The sequence below is a fragment of the Bradysia coprophila genome (assembly GCF_014529535.1).
Source record: "Bradysia coprophila strain Holo2 chromosome X unlocalized genomic scaffold, BU_Bcop_v1 contig_173, whole genome shotgun sequence".
NCBI classification, from domain to species: Eukaryota; Metazoa; Arthropoda; class Insecta; order Diptera; family Sciaridae; genus Bradysia; species Bradysia coprophila.
In genome coordinates, this window is record NW_023503302.1 from 2,731,740 (window position 1) to 2,747,624 (window position 15,885).

General features: G+C 33.6%; 2 protein-coding genes across 2 annotated transcripts; one reads left to right on the forward strand and one right to left on the reverse strand.

Moving 5' to 3' along the window:
• Positions 1-365: 365 nt before the first annotated feature.
• Positions 366-8,103, reverse strand: LOC119068153 (carbonic anhydrase 9). The gene is made up of 5 exons (XM_037171624.1): positions 7,876-8,103; positions 2,055-2,173; positions 1,788-1,878; positions 1,295-1,708; positions 366-694 (listed from the first exon to the last, which is right to left on the reverse strand). Exons 1-5 carry the CDS (start codon positions 7,922-7,924, stop codon positions 435-437), a joined length of 933 nt encoding a protein of 310 aa, XP_037027519.1. The 5' UTR covers positions 7,925-8,103; the 3' UTR covers positions 366-434.
• Positions 8,104-14,207: 6,104 nt separating this feature from the next.
• LOC119068157 (methionyl-tRNA formyltransferase, mitochondrial) lies at positions 14,208-15,642 on the forward strand. The gene is made up of 6 exons (XM_037171634.1): positions 14,208-14,451; positions 14,520-14,723; positions 14,781-14,844; positions 14,907-14,981; positions 15,038-15,200; positions 15,266-15,642. The coding sequence occupies exons 1-6, from the start codon at positions 14,261-14,263 to the stop codon at positions 15,610-15,612; spliced, it is 1,044 nt and encodes a 347-aa protein (XP_037027529.1). The 5' UTR covers positions 14,208-14,260; the 3' UTR covers positions 15,613-15,642.
• Positions 15,643-15,885: the final 243 nt, after the last annotated feature.

Here is a 15,885-nt window from a genome sequence, read left to right on the forward strand (position 1 = left end):
AAAAAGGTGTTTTTTGTCCGTGATTTACTGCCACACATTTTGTTGACACTTTAGAGGCATTTCATTTTTAAAAAAAACAAGCATTTTTATGTTTTTACTGTTCCTTTTCAAATGAAAATATTTCATGTGATTAAATGCATCCAGGAGTGGTAAATGTTCATTGTTCATGTCCAGTGTGCATTATCGTAAACAATTCTACATACTCCACCAAATTTCTCACAGTGAAACATTAATTAATCGAACTTATGTTGTCTGTACGTAATCAGCAAAGGGAACATAGCAAAGAGTTTTTTTTTTGTTACAAAAAATTATTTAATTCTCTTACAATCTGGTCCCATCGACAATTGTAATATTTGGTTTTGAGTTTTTTTAGAGTTACAGATTTTTATTTACAGAAAATTCCCAGAGTATAATGAAAGAAACAAATATCACGCTCAGTAGAGCCAATCCCACTTTGAGTAATGAATTTCGTTGTTCACTAGCGAAAGTTTTGTGTTTTTCTGATTGACCTTACGGACGAATACTCGTCGATTACCAATTGGTTGCAGTGATCGATAATTATCCACCAGCACTGAGCCCTCGATTCCATTCGATAACTGACGGAATGCTGATATTTGTGCAATGGATAACGGTAATGTGTCTGGAAACAGTACCCATCTAACTGCTTCGGAACATGGTGGCGTTGTTAATGAACCTGGAAAGGTTGGACATGTATAAGTAAATTGTCAGTCAAGCCGTGTCGACTCCTCCTTTTTTTATTGTTAAATTTCTGACGATGAGTTTCTACAAGTCTACTATGAGTGTGAACTGGTAAGTCAAATGTTTCAGGTAATTATTTTGTTACAAATATTGCAAGACCAACGTTTAGTAGCTAGTCCGATCACTTTGTCAAGCGACCGTTGTTAGTTTGTAAGTGTACTGGATAACGAGTAGTGACTAGTGACCCAGCGCTTTCTTAGCAATAAGAATTGTGAGTGTAAGAGGGAAAACCAAGTGGCAACTCCACTGTCAGTGTTTTCACGTTCGAACTCTCTGGGAATGTCCACAGGGGCCAGCTCGGATGTTGCAAGGTCAAGGTCTACTAAACTAGAGAGAGCCATGCCATGGTTTGGGGCAAATAAAAAACAGTTGCTGTACACTCCCTTAATACCAGACTTTCCAACTGAAGGTTGGCACACTTTATGAGTTTAAGTCAGAAAATATAGCAAAGATGCATGCCATGCACGGCTACGTCACAATTCACAGCATTGTATTTTTTGGGGTCATTAAATGTATTGATGAAACAACTTCCTACCTCTGTACATGTAGAATCGATCTGTGTCAATATTTCCGAGCAACGATGACAGCGAAAATGTCGAATTGAGCAAAACGGTTTTGTTGTATTCTTCGATGTACGATATGTTCCTCACAATATTCGTCAGTACATCACTTTCGTGTTCGCTGATCTGATAGAAGAAACCGAGGACACATAAACCATCCTCATGTTTCAGAGCTTCGGGCACTGTTGCATAACGCCGGTTTCGATGAATAATATGCATTTCCATTGGATATCTGATGTCGTTCACTAAATGCTCCGAGCCTCGATTGTTTTTATCACCCCAATGGAAGTGCAGTCCTTCGATTTCATATTCGTCGTGCAATTTTCCACCAAATATGTACGGAAGCCGTTCGTTCTTTTTCAATGCATCTTTCGGCACGGACATGGATACTATACGGATGGGAAAGATATTGCGTTTAAGGTCGGCTAGATATAAAATGGTAAACAAAATTTGTAGAAAATTATTTACCCGAATGACCGTTGTTGTGGATAAGCAATGGGCCAGGGAGTAAATTATGATAGCCGACCATCTCAATAGCTGGCATTGTTAATGGGATTGTCTGAAATGTTGGGAAGAATTTTTTAAATAAAATTTTATCGAGTTTTATATTCGGTTTTGGTCGGGTTTTACATGTAGATTGAACCAGTGACCATATCCGTTTTTTTCGTAAAAAATAATTTAAATAAAGTCAAGAATCATATAAATCACAGCCTTATAAGCAGCTTATCAACTGACCTTTGACGAAAATATCGCTATCGGTGACTGATATTTTCCTGCACATTGTTGATGGTGTCTGGCCCATCGTCTTTGTTCTGCTCGTGAATAGCCAAATCTACATTCATTCTCCACGTAAACTAAACGAATTAACAGAAGATGAAATATTTTTTAATCAGAAACTAATTTATTCTCCTAAATTTATCGGTTTAGATTTTAGTGTTTTTTTGTCGTCTACAAAATTTATTTACTTAATTTACATAAATTGTAATCGAATAGGTATCGTCCTCTAATGGCATTTTTATTTAAAAATATAAAAAAATGAAAAAAATGCGACATTAATAATGACAGTGATAAATCAAATGTTTTTCTATATTTTCTGTTTATGATGTGATTTTTTGACCATAAAAGTATCATAATCTGAACGTAAATTACATAACCGACGGTTGTGTGGGTTGGTAACACAACGGTCAGTCTCAATAACGGCTTTTTTTTTGCAAAAGCTCGAATTCCGTGAGTTCGAATTTATATTATCCTTTTTATTGACTCCTGGAAAATAGGATTCAGCTCATGAAAAACCTTAATTTCGTGTATGTTGACTATAGATGTAGAATCGATTTTACAACAAAGTGATACGAAGTTTCAGTTGAGCTGACTATTTTTTCACCCACAAAATTTTAACATCACCCTCGAGAACAATATTCCTTTTTTCCCTCTAGATTAACAAATACTTATTGGTTAACTGTACTTGTATGTACACTACTATTGTCTTAATCACCCTTAATAAAATTCGTACAGAATGAGATCGCCAGTAACATATTTCCTTCAAAAAAAATTAGTTTTTAAGAATGGAATTGATGTAGTTGAAAAAATTTTGTCCATGTCGAGGTCCATGTGTTATTGACAACAAAGACAAAATTAAGTTTTGAGCTCAGGATATTGCAGCCTTTTATTTATATTTTACTATATGTCTAAAACTAATGAAGTTAAAAGTTTTTTTTTATGTCGCAAAAAAGTCTATGAAACGATGTACCAGATTCGGTAGTTATATTCTAGTGATATGCTTGCCGTCCGTGAATGGGTCGACGACGTTCAACAACCGAAAATCAAAATTTTTATTTTGAAAGATAATGTTTGAACAGTGAAAAATACTTAATGCAATAAAACAATCTGTCGATTACGTTCAGTAAATTTGATTTTAAAATCAACAATTTCATTTTGAGTAATTTTAATTAAGCGTTCCATATAGTTATTACTTATCGTAAAAAAAAACATTTTAAAACATAAAAATGTCATCCATTTTGATGGAGGTTGTTTGATGGAGAACTCATAAAACAAAACAAAAATTGTGAAAATTTTGTCTAATGTAACTTCAATTAAAGGTACAGTGCTGTGACGGTCTAACGAATCTATAATATAAAGTTTAACCTGTCATATTACTATCGGGTCTGTTACTTCCATCGATTAACAGAAAATTACGTCTGAGGCTACAAATTTTTATTTTGACGAGTGGGGACGTTATGGCCCGACCCGAAGTGGAGGACTGTATTCCAACTCGTCAAAATAAAAATTTGAAATCTCGTGTACAATGCTAAAAATGTGCTCTAAAATTGCATTTACCGACCAGAAGCACGTAATAGTATATTACTTCCGAGGTTCCAAGTTGTGTATTTGATAAGTGGGGTGTTACAGCCCGACCCGAAGGGAAGTATTTTTACGGAGGGAAGTATTTTTACGTGTTACGGCATGTTTCATTTTCAGTTACATTGCCAATCACGCAAAGCATTGTACTTACGAGGTTCCAAGTTGTTATTTGACAAGTGGGGAATACAGCCCTCCCCTTCGGGTCGGGCTGTAACACCCCACTTATTCAATACACAACTTGGAACCTCGGAAGTAATATACTATTAATCTGTTGATTTCAAATCTTGTGCTTCAATTTTGTTAACATGCATTTGCACTATATAAAGGACCAAATTACCCAGAGCTTGTCAGCTTGTATGAATAGACATATGTGACAGTTAATGTGTGTTTGTTCAAACGAAAAATCCCACTGAAAACTTGGCATACCAGGAACGAGTGCATGAGCAGTACATAATTATCGAGTCTGCTTATTCTAAATCGTTCAATATATGTGTTGCAATTGAAATCTATTACTTCAATAGTATAACAAATCCTGTAGTCAAACATGGCCTTTAAATGGTTCCAAAATAGAGACCCCTTCATAAAACAAAACAAATATTTTCCTGATTAAAGAAATATTTCAAACATCAAATTGAATGAGACTGTGTGTAATGCAATGTACTGTATTGATATAACGATAATGGAATGTGCGATATGATCGACTTTATCAAAACTCAAAACAAAAAAATTATTTTTGTCAGATATTTCGAGCACGTGATAAATGCGAGAGCAAAAATGATTGTGTTTATGTTTACAAGGAATGTGGCGGTGCACAATAAAACTGTTATCGACTGTAAATAAACAAGAAAAAAATTTGAGCTGCTGGATGGATAGTAGAGGTAGACAAAAACATTTAATAATAACAAAAACGTGCTCTAGGCATTTCGGTCTTCGTTTAATTTATCACATCTCTTAGTTCCCTTAGTTTTCATACTATTCCTCCAAACTTCTCATCTAAATGCTTATTCTTTGTGTAAACTATACACAAAAAGCATTAGTTTTCATCAATATACCGTCAGCATAGAATGAATCTTATAGTAATCCAATCCGTCTAGGATTACTATAAGATTCATTCTATGCTGACGGGTATGGACCAATATAATAGGCCTGAAAGCCTTTCAAACAAAGCAATATGCTGGTTTTGAAAATACAATAATTTTATCACAAACTAGGACGGAGTTGATGTAGTCCTGATTGACTATAGATAGGGTCCTGATAGGGTCTCATGAGTTTCCCAGCTTGGAGGAGCTGATGCAATCTGCTTTATGTTTTGTGAAAAACAACAACTATGGTCAATATTAACGAAATCTCAATCACACACTTATTTGATCTAAATAACATCTTCAATTTGGCTCGATTTTATTGCCATATAATACCATCTGATTTCCACTTGTCTCGTAACGACAAATAAGTGCTCAGACGAACAAATATATATAAAAAAATAAAACAAACAAATTATTAAAGTTTCTTGTGTATTTATGATAATATCCGAAAGACGCATACCTGAGAAAATATCTAATCTATCTATGAACGACAGACCACAATTCCAAATAAAAAATACTTATTACGACCGCATATACACACCACTTGTTTGCAAATTAATAACCTGCATCTCTTTCGGCAATTTCTTAAACTTTTGTTTTATTTCCGTTCAAATCAAATATTATCTGCATAATGAATCATTCGGTGGTTTCATTTATGAGTGGTAGTTTTATTGTTGTTCGTAATCGAGCACTGAGGTCGTTCTAGTAATTATGAATGAATGATTGGTATATTGGTGATGATTAAACGAATCTGCGTTCATAAAACGTAGAATTATTGCATTGTTTTAGATGACAAACTGTTGATCTGGATTTTGTATTGTAATGTGTAAGGACCACAAGGTTTTTGGTATTGCATTAGTCCAATAGAAATTCAGAATGTATTATCGGCAAGAAAAAAAAGGTTTTTTTTATGTTAAATCAATAGTTTTCTATGCTAAAGGTCGTATTCTCCGAGTTAAAACAGTGATCGGCAGAAAAAAGGTTGAGTTGTAACGATAATATTCAGATCATTGAATTCATTGTAGTTTTTTGCTCTGCGCTAAATTTATTATTTATTAGATGGATGAGCAGAGTAACGTGAAAGAAAATAAATGAATCAACTGAATAAATGTATGGGATATAAATACGGTTGAACGACATATTACATCGAAGAACAAAAAAATGTTTAATTTATGAATGGAAATTCATATGATTCCATTTTCATTGCATTTAATTAATTTGAATTTTGAACAGGAAAAATAATATTTGATCTGCTGATGAATACAGTTGTAAGTTATTTGATTACGTACATGAAAACTGTTTTCTTTACTCACGTGAGATGGTGGTGCAATTTTTATAGTTCGACAAAATAAATGAATAAAACAACACCAAAAAAATATTGAAGGTCACCTGAGTGAGTTGAGCTTTTGGCAGCACCTTAGCGTACGGAAATTGGTTTATGTATGATATGATTAGTGGAAATTGAGTTACAACGTTTGCGGTTGAATTTAGTTGATCTTAAAAACTTTAGTTTCTCATTTGTTTTATATATTCCGGATAATCCACACAATAAAATTAGAAATACTTAGACTGAGAATTCACGTTTCATGAGTTTTTGTAAAGCCAAATTGAATTACGATAAGTGTACAACTAATCGTAGTCAGGCTCTGAAGAGGACCAATTCACGACATAAAAAAATACTTTATTCGCCTTTTGGAGACCTAGGCAACACATCGAAGGAGGTGTATGACTAATTGTCGATGGTCGCTAGATTTCCCTTCGATATCTATATCCGTGCTTTCTTTGACGCGATTGAATTAATTTTTCATAATCTGGTTACCAGGTCCTGGTTTGATCTTTTCCAGGGCTTAAAACATAGACAATATGTTTATCTAAATTGTTCTCACATGGAAGTGTTGGTTAATTTCCTTTGGGTGAAGGACACACTTTTTCGAAGTTTTCCACCTGTCCAAAATTTCCAAAACTTTCCCACTTTTCCGCCTAATTTTCTAAATAAAAGTTTTTTTAATTTATCAAAATCAATTAAAAGTTGGGATGTTTTGGAAAAACGCTTTGCAAAAAAAAGTCCATGCTTTGGTTATGGTGCAGAGGTTTCTAATCCAGTCTAGGTCTCTCTATGTCATCGGTTACATTAGACAAATTCTCGAATTAAGAATGTAATAATTAGTCAATATAACGTCGTAGAAATGGTTGTGCAACCGCTTATGACCATTATACAACCGTTACTACAGCTAATGAGTTATTCGTGAAAAGTTAATAAACGCCGCAAATAACTTATTATAGTTATAAAATGGAGATTATTAAACCGCAAGAACGGTTGTGCAACTGTTCTTAACAACGTTCTGGACGCTAACACACTCTCATACACAGTTTTAAGACATTCGATTCTAAAACAGATGCGCAAAAATATGAATGGTGAATTGAATTCTGGTTTCTGGTGGATACAACAAAAATGTTCTGATTAGCTTTCAGGATTTCATGGACTTGACATGAATTTGGATTTCTTTAAAGTTAATTGTTCAACTTTCTGCCTTCCTTTGCACTAATAAATGAATGTAATGTGAACAATGTTGTACAAAAAGTGTTATAAGGCAGAATAACGTTGTGTATCCTTCGTGGTGGTAGGCGTACAAGAATATCTATTTTCTATATAGCTTGAAAATCAGTATTTGTGTAAGGCTTGACCTTGTTGCGGTCGAAAATAATTGTTACTCCGACAAGCTTGTCGCTAGTATTCTAATGTTGTATGTATGTGACATAAATACTTTCAACAAATTCGTGCAAAATCTATTACTTCGTTTGTTCATGCATCGAAATAAGTCATCGGCTATTTGTATCGTCGCTGTCTATAACCGGTGACATATTTCTTTAATTTGACTTGAGAAAAAAGCTGTATTCGTCCTTCAGTTTCCACGTTTTTGATACAAAATTTGCGGAAATAATTTTTTTCAAATTTCACATAGCCGGTCACAAAATATCTTCTCAATTCTAATGCATTTTAATAGTGCAAATAACAAATCACGGGTTCAACTAAATGGTCAAACATTATGAGCTTCACATGAGTTAAGGCAAAATATTTTTTTCATAAAAAAAAAAAGTTAAATAAAAATGCAAACCTGAACTAATCACACAAGTAAACAGTGTCCATTTCCACAGATAAATCATCTTTTTAGAGTTAATTAAAATTAAATAAAATGTGGAATATCGATTGAGTTACGGTATTATGTAAGTGTAATTGAATTTGCACACCGTTCTCTGCACACCACTTAACTGTTTACACACAACATTCAAGAAGACCAAATAAAATTTGAATGAAACTTAATTTCCTATTAGAGGTAAATTTTCATTTTAGAACGTTTATATATAATGTCCGCCCCACCGTTTCAAATTTGAAAACTTTTTATTGGATTTTTTTTTCTGCTCATATATATTTAACATTGCCAAATAAAATTTCTTGTCTGGATAAAGTACATTATATATAAAATGAATGGCTGCGCAGCTTTTCTAAGGCAAAGAACATGTAGCGTGTGTCGTTGAGTATATAATTAATGAGTGTTAATTTTCTATTACCTTTTTTTTAAGTTTTAGAGATATTCTTAATTTTATTATCTTGCACACGTATATATACAGAGTCGTTCAATTAGCGAAACCGTAAAAACGTACGTTACAATAGAAAAGAAAATTTTGTCGTAGAAATTTCCTTGATATAAGACAAACAAGAATTTGTGTTTCTAAGTTTGGATTTTTTATCGTCAGGTATATCGTCAGGTTCAGGTGTGTCTTGTTGCACTAAAAGAAATATTAAATAGTTGTCCTCAGTATAAGTCACCACAATTAAAATATGACCTTTACAAGTTTGCTTCGAGAAATTTCAAAGTATACTCCAACCTATCCGACCGAATTCATTATAAAGAAATCCGTTTTAGACCTGTTTGATTGGGATGTTAAATTTGAACTTTTCAAAAGTCTTAATCGGTGGAACAAACAGCTTTCGGTTATACCGTTTTACATAAAAAATCAATCCTTTTTTCCACCTTTTTCAGCAACAACTGATTTTGCTACCTCAAAGTGGGTAGTTTTACAGTTTAAAAGAAGGATGCGTTCATAATAGGTTTGTCATCGATTAGCTGGGTTTAGTGAATTTAATATTTCACAGACGGCTAGCATATCAACATTAAGTAATCCAATTTTTCGATCTAATACCTCATCTATTACTTCTTACAAATCTTGTAATTCATTTCTCTTAATCATGCATTTTTCTATATAAAACTATAAAAGTCAGTACTCATCGCTTATTTTAGTAATCTTTATCAATAACAGATGAATGTTCGTCCGTGAAAATTATATAGCATACTTTTATCTTACTAACAGTAGTGTTCTAAAAATGTCTTGCAGAGCTTTCTGCTCTTGTCTTTGTGGAATTTCTGGCGATAGTATTTTTGTTAACCTTTTTCAAACAGTTTAAAGTTTCACCTTAGGTTTGACACAAAATAGTTAAATTCGTTTATTTCAACATACTATTTAATAAGCCACCAAACAGAGCTCATTGCTTATTTTTATCTCCGTTAACAGACTACTTCCTCTAGCATTAACACGGAAACTATTCGAAGGCTGATGAAATATAACTGTTGATAATTCAGTGTTAATGCTAGGAACAATGCTATGTCGTTGTTGATGTAGCCGTTACTTCAAGCTGTCTTACTTTGTCCAAGTATATCAAATCCAAGCCAAGGAGTAATAACGATCCGACCGCGATAGACCGATTCTTCACTAATTCTTCACTTCATGGACCATAAAAAACTAGAGTCATAAAAATGGACCATAAAATTCTGGAATAAATAATTTCAGATTTTTTTCTTTTTCATTTTTTTTTGAATTTGGTTTCCTTTATATGTAAACTCCGTCGTATAAAACTGTATTCTATTATCATCGCGTTGATGATTATAATTTCAACAATGTCTACAAATTTTTAGCACAAAAAGTAATAAATCTCTCATTTATATATAGAAACAAAACCAATAATAAAAAAAAAGTTTTATTGCTACCTAAAAAGCCATAAAACATATTCTTGCATAGAATGTGGTTCTTAATAATTTTTTTTTTAATATTTCACCACATTTATATTTAGTCCAATTTTGAGTTGATAATCTCAAGGCTTTTCGTATCAATTTAATTCAATTACCCAGGCTAAGCGTGCTGATTTTGAAATATAAAATTCACTTTTACAACCGTTCGCAAGAACGGAAAACGATCTTTACATACAAGGAAACAGTTTTCTTCGCAGAATCCATTTTCCTGTTGCTTATTGAATATGTAATCTATAAAAGAATAATTAACCTGTCACATACAGCTATTCATCTGTTAATGAATCTTTTAATAATGATAAGCTCTGGGTAATATGGTCCTTTATAGTAAAATACATGTTAAAAAAATGGAAGTACAAGATTAGAATTCAAACAATTGAAAATACTTTGATCGATGGAAGTAATAGACCCGATAATAATACTAGTCATATGCTTGCCGTCTATAACAGGTTAAATGCAGACATGACGTGTACATCATTAGCAAATTATAAGAAAAAAGATTTTTTTTTACCGCTGCTGTAGCTTTGAGAAAGAAGCAAAAATATTAAATTTTCCTTTTTCCAATGTTTCTAATTACTAAGATTGCCATTTTTCTATTGACGATACATGATTCAGGTATGTTTTCAAGTAGTGCTACGTAGAATTTCTTGCTTATAAAAATATCGTATCTATCTAAAAATAAAAAAAAAAAAATTCTGAAAAATGAAAAAAAGAGAGGTAGAGAATGGAACTTTTCAACAAAATTTATAAATGAAACGGTTGATTTTTGAATGGTATTCCTGTTTAGCTATTAAAATGTACTGTTGATTTGAGAGAAAAAATCGATGCGCCTTCTTGTTATAAGAAAACTACCATAGTCAAAAGAAGTTCATTAAACTTTTACGTTTTTTTCAATGAAATATATAATTCGACTTGTCAGAATATTTTGTTTGTTTGTTAGACTTATCATGTACTATTATCGCCCGCCGAAATTTCTATTTTCAAACGATCTATTTCAATTAGGGCTTAAAAAATGACGGGCGTGCGATATAATTATGACAGCCATTTACAATGAAAAATAATAATCAGAAATTCGAATCTATGCTTAAATCATCAGTCTCAGAACCGGTAGTACACATAATGTCTTTGACGGTAGGGAGGATGATTCAGAAGCAGTATGTGAAACGATACTTTTTATACGCACAGGAAAAATCAATTACGTAAGGGGAAGAGAGGGGTATAAATTACGAGCTTTACGTAATTTACGATCAGGTCTCTTAATTGCTAGTTATTCCCTTGAGATTATCCAACGTTCACATAGTTCAATCTTTCACCCCTGCCTTCCGACGATGGGACGCTATGTCTGCCGGTAAAGGAAATAGGGAATTCTCTTTTCTTGTAGTTTCTTTGACTTTTTCTAATATTAGTATTTATCTTTCCAACTTATAATCTCATACAAAAATAAATTTCAAGTCAACTGTACTTACGGCCTCAAAAGATAGTGCTAATGTCGAAAATGTACTATCGCTAATCGTAAACTAAATTTGAATAATTGATATTCAACGCAATCTGATAACTTATTGCGTTAGGCTAAGCTAAGGTGCAGACTTAACATTATCGCTCATCAAAAATGTAAAATTTGCGATTTGAAGCTTAGATTATTTAACCGATAAAATCCATTCAAAAATTAGCGAATTGTAGATGTCTGATGGGCGATAATCTTAAGTCAAAATACAAAAAGAAAATAAATTAGCCATCAGCAGTGGAAAACATTCAGACATGACGAATGATAATAAGGAGATTACATTTATTGAGATTAGCTAGATTCTATTTTCTAATAAATAAATGTTACGTACAAGTCTGCAATGTGTAGATTCGTAGAGGACATATTTTAGGAGGGTGTGGTCGTATCATACTAATGGAACTAGGACTAAGGTATGATGCCAAAATCCACGGTAGCGCTAGCATTAATGTAAAAAAATATAAGATAATTATTGAAAGCTTAGGACTAATACTTAATAATGCATTTTTTTGTAGCTGAAATTATGGGCCATTGTACAATGTAGCAACGAATTTAATACACATCTTTTCATATTATAATGGACATTTCCGATACGGTCATATTCTGTAATAGAGAGTTTGCACAAATAAGTCAACTTGTAAGCTATAAGTCGGGCGGTTATAAATCAAAAGAAAGATACCAAGTCACTACCAATAAAGTAAAATTTATAAGTTATAAGGCGAAAGATCTGGTGCTGAAAAGATGTTTGAGTTTGGGTGAGTGGTAAAATTTTAGGAACTGACCTACACCCATCTCAAAGATCCCAAACATCCAGAACTTAACTAAAAAAAATGCTAAACAAATATATAAATTCTTAAGTTCTAAATGAAGAGGTGTAAGTCGTTGGAACGATTTTTTTGTCATGAATTTTATGGAGCTGTAAACAGAATCGGAAACATACATTTTACAAAGATTCTTTTTGCATGAACTGCATTCTTGAAGTCAAATAACAAAGAAGGAGAAAAAGTTTGCTCCTCACTCACCGGTTCCACCACTTCCTCTTTCTAGAACTTTATAAATAAATTTTTGGTGCCCATCAATAATAGCGGGTTATAGGGCAAAACATCTGACCACGATCAGTTTCAGTTCTTATTTTTACGTGCTCCCCAATTCAGCTTTGTTCAGAAACCAATTAATTGAAACAATATTTCTTATGGTAATGATGACGTCATATTTTGTTACCAGCAGGGTTACCAGCCTTGCAATGGGGAGAGGCCTGTATTTAGATATTTTACCCTGCGCTAAAGATTTCATTTAATTCATTAAGTGTAATAAAGACGCATGAGAAAAAAGACTGTCTAGACAACCGTTTAACATTGAAAGGCGATTAGTTTAAGGAATGAGCAATGGGACTTTTTTATTTGAAGAGAAAACAAATCTCTCGTCTACTTTATACTTACACTTTTAATATCTCATCAGTCAATGTAACGCTAAGTCTATGTCTGATGTATTAATTGTTTGCAAATAGTTCTTTTTTTGGTAAAAAACACATCATACATCATTTTTCACTAAGTGATATTTCCAGTGTTTAAATATATCAGAAGCGATGTAAATGTCTAGGTTTTTAGTTACTTTGTTTTGTCTGTAAGTAACTAGCTGGTGAATTCGAAAATCGTTTCAATAATGATTGTGGTATTCTGAAAATTGAACTCCAACTTCAATAATCTTCCGAACTGTGATCTAGGAATGTTTCAACAGTCCATCACAGATACGTAAATACCTGATACTGCTCATATTATAATGTCTTAACGTGGTGTGAGAGCTTAACTTTTTGCAGACGTTAAGCACTTCATTAGTAGTTACAAAACTTGTTGATTCTATTGTTCTTGTCAACAGATCGATGAAAACTCTGCTAGTTCATCAGTTTTAAGACACAATGCTTATTTTTGTCGTAGCTGTACATAATAGATGATAACACAGCGGCTATAACATCGCGCTGCGTTGTTGAAAAGTTTTCAAATAGTTTTCTACATAACTAGGGATAAAAAGATGAAAAGTAGAGTTTTCGTGTAAATTTTGTTCGACTCGGATCAACAAAATTCACACTAAAACTCTACTTTTCATCTTTTTATCCCTAGTCATGTAATAGTACATTACTATGCAAGGGAAGTAAAGTGATATCTCGTATCCAGATGAGTAAAAGTAACCGAGGGCTTTAGCCCGAGGTACATTTACTCATCGTGATACGAGATATCACTTTATTTTCCGTGTGTAGTACGACGTTTTACTATGCGAGTGATGTAAAGGCCTATGCCTATGCATGTAATAGCCTTATTACATGCACCAGCATAGTAAAATACTATTACATTTTTATCCCGAGTTATGTAATGGATTTTACATGCTAAGGGCGTCGAAAGAAGTGCTTGATACATGAAAAGTACGTTTTACGTAAAATCCATTACATAACTCGGGATAAAATACTATTGTACGTTTTGAATGATGGATTTCTTCGTCTTAATCCTTCATAATGCTTTCAAATAAAAAGAGTTGTCTACACAATGGAATTCCTGCTTTGGAGTAGAATGAGTTTTTGGAAACACTTACGAGGAAAAATCAACTTATTAAATCTTCTTGAAGAGTCACATCATTCTTGTAAAGGACTTGATTTGGTGTGGGACTTGCACTTGGTAAGCTGATTACTTTCAATGGCATGTAACATTGAGGCCTCACAATATAATACTTAATTTACCTTATATTTCATTCAAAATATACCAAGGGGCTCATAGGTGGGACTCTTACCGTGACAGTGTAATTTGTTTCGTCAATCTTCAAAAATGTGCGCGCGAAAAGTCGCGGTTCATTTTCACTGTACCAGCAAAATGTCAAAGATGGACACTTCAAAAAATGAAAACAAAAACAACCTAACCGCAGTTCAACATGAACTTCGTCCATAATACGGGTCTATTCTTCAAATCAATCTTTAAATGCAACAGAAATCAGAAATATTTGTATGAGACGAGCATTAAAAGTAGAAATTTTCAAAGTAATCCGACGAGAAGCATAGACGTACTCTTCTTTGGCACCGACAAATTTTCGTTAGCCAGTTTGAGAGCCCTAGTCAATGAGCAGTAAGTTTATCAAGGACAATGTTGTTTCAATTCACTGTGATTTGACGAGTGCTTCAAATTATTCTCAGAAAACATAGTCGAACAGTGAGAAAACTAGCCGTCGTGACATCATTCAAGAATTCATCGAATCCGGTGAAAAAGTTAGCTTGTGCCGAGAATCTTGACTGTTTCGACTGGCCAATATCCAGCGATGTGTGCAAAAAGTATGATCTCGGTGTGGTTGTGTCATTCGGTCATTTGATTCCTGCGTCAATTATATCATCGCTGCCATAGTGCGTGAATGACAACCGGCTACCGTTGCATTCTAATCAATGTTGTTTCTCTTTTAGTGGAATGATCAATGTACATGGCAGTCTATTGCCCAGATGGAGAGGCGCTGCTCCAATCATTTATGTAACGTCCCGAACGATATAAAATTTCCCAGGAATTTAATGTGTCATTTATCTGTCTTACAGGCGATACTGAATGGTGATACTTGTACAGGCATAACTATAATGAGGATCCTACCGAAGCACTTCGATATTGGCGAGGTATTTGGGCCTAAGATTCGATTAATTCACTTTCCGTTAACTGTTCGAATTTACAGATTATTGCACAGCAGGAAGTGCCAATCAGTAAGGATTGCTTAATGCCCGAACTTCATGATACGATGTCGAATGTAGGCGCTGATCTATTAATAAAATGCTTACCAGATATCGAGTCGAGACTAAAAAATGCTTCGCAACAAAATCCTGATCATGTAACTTATGGTACACAGCTGCAAAGTAGAGATCATATTACAAAGCGATCTAAAAATGTCTAAAAAACATTTCAGCTCCAAAAGTGATGCCAGAACTAGCCCAAGTGAATTGGAATTCATCTGCACTTGAAATTTACAATTTATACAGAGCATTGTATTCGTTCAAACCACTCGCAACCAGATGGAACGATCGACAAGTGAGAATAACGAAAATGATGTATTCATCATCGGATGCTGTAAGCACCAGGCCACCGGGCTCAGTCGAATATAATAAATTAGATAAATATCTCAAAGTGATTTGTGGTAATGGATGTAGTGTTCGTGTGTTAAATTTAGGCTTAGAGGGTAAGAAAGTTATGTCGGCTAATGAATTTTACAATGGATTTCTGTCGAAAGTGAAAGACAAAAGCTATTTTGTATAGAGGTTGATTAAACAGATTTGCCTATTAGAACCATCGTGTGTGATTTTATCGATTGCAAAAGTAATTCTCGAAAATTTCATGCAAATCCTTTGAGGACAGTGCAGTGCTCTGCTGTAAAGTGCAATTCAGTGGTTCGTGTTAATGTTATCAGTGGTGGGTATAATTCCAGAACCTCTTCCCTTCGATTTGTTATTAGAGTAACATGTTTTGAATGAGTCGGATTGATGGTTCATCCTTCCATTGTACCCATTACCCCACAGAGGGACTCTAATT

Excerpts from the sequence above, each read along its gene's own strand:
- LOC119068153 (XM_037171624.1), bottom strand. The coding sequence starts at position 7,924 with ATGATTTATCTGTGGAAATGGACACTGTTTACTTGTGTGATTAGTTCA. Across the intron at positions 1,879-2,054 it reads TAGCGATATTTTCGTCAAAG|ACAATCCCATTAACAATGCC; the intron begins GTCAGTTGATAA and ends CCAACATTTCAG. Across the intron at positions 695-1,294 it reads TCGATTCTACATGTACAGAG|GTTCATTAACAACGCCACCA; the intron begins GTAGGAAGTTGT and ends CAACCTTTCCAG.
- LOC119068157 (XM_037171634.1), top strand. The coding sequence starts at position 14,261 with ATGAACTTCGTCCATAATACGGGTCTATTCTTCAAATCAATCTTTAAA. Across the intron at positions 14,845-14,906 it reads GCGCTGCTCCAATCATTTAT|GCGATACTGAATGGTGATAC; the intron begins GTAACGTCCCGA and ends TCTGTCTTACAG. Across the intron at positions 14,982-15,037 it reads AGCACTTCGATATTGGCGAG|ATTATTGCACAGCAGGAAGT; the intron begins GTATTTGGGCCT and ends TCGAATTTACAG.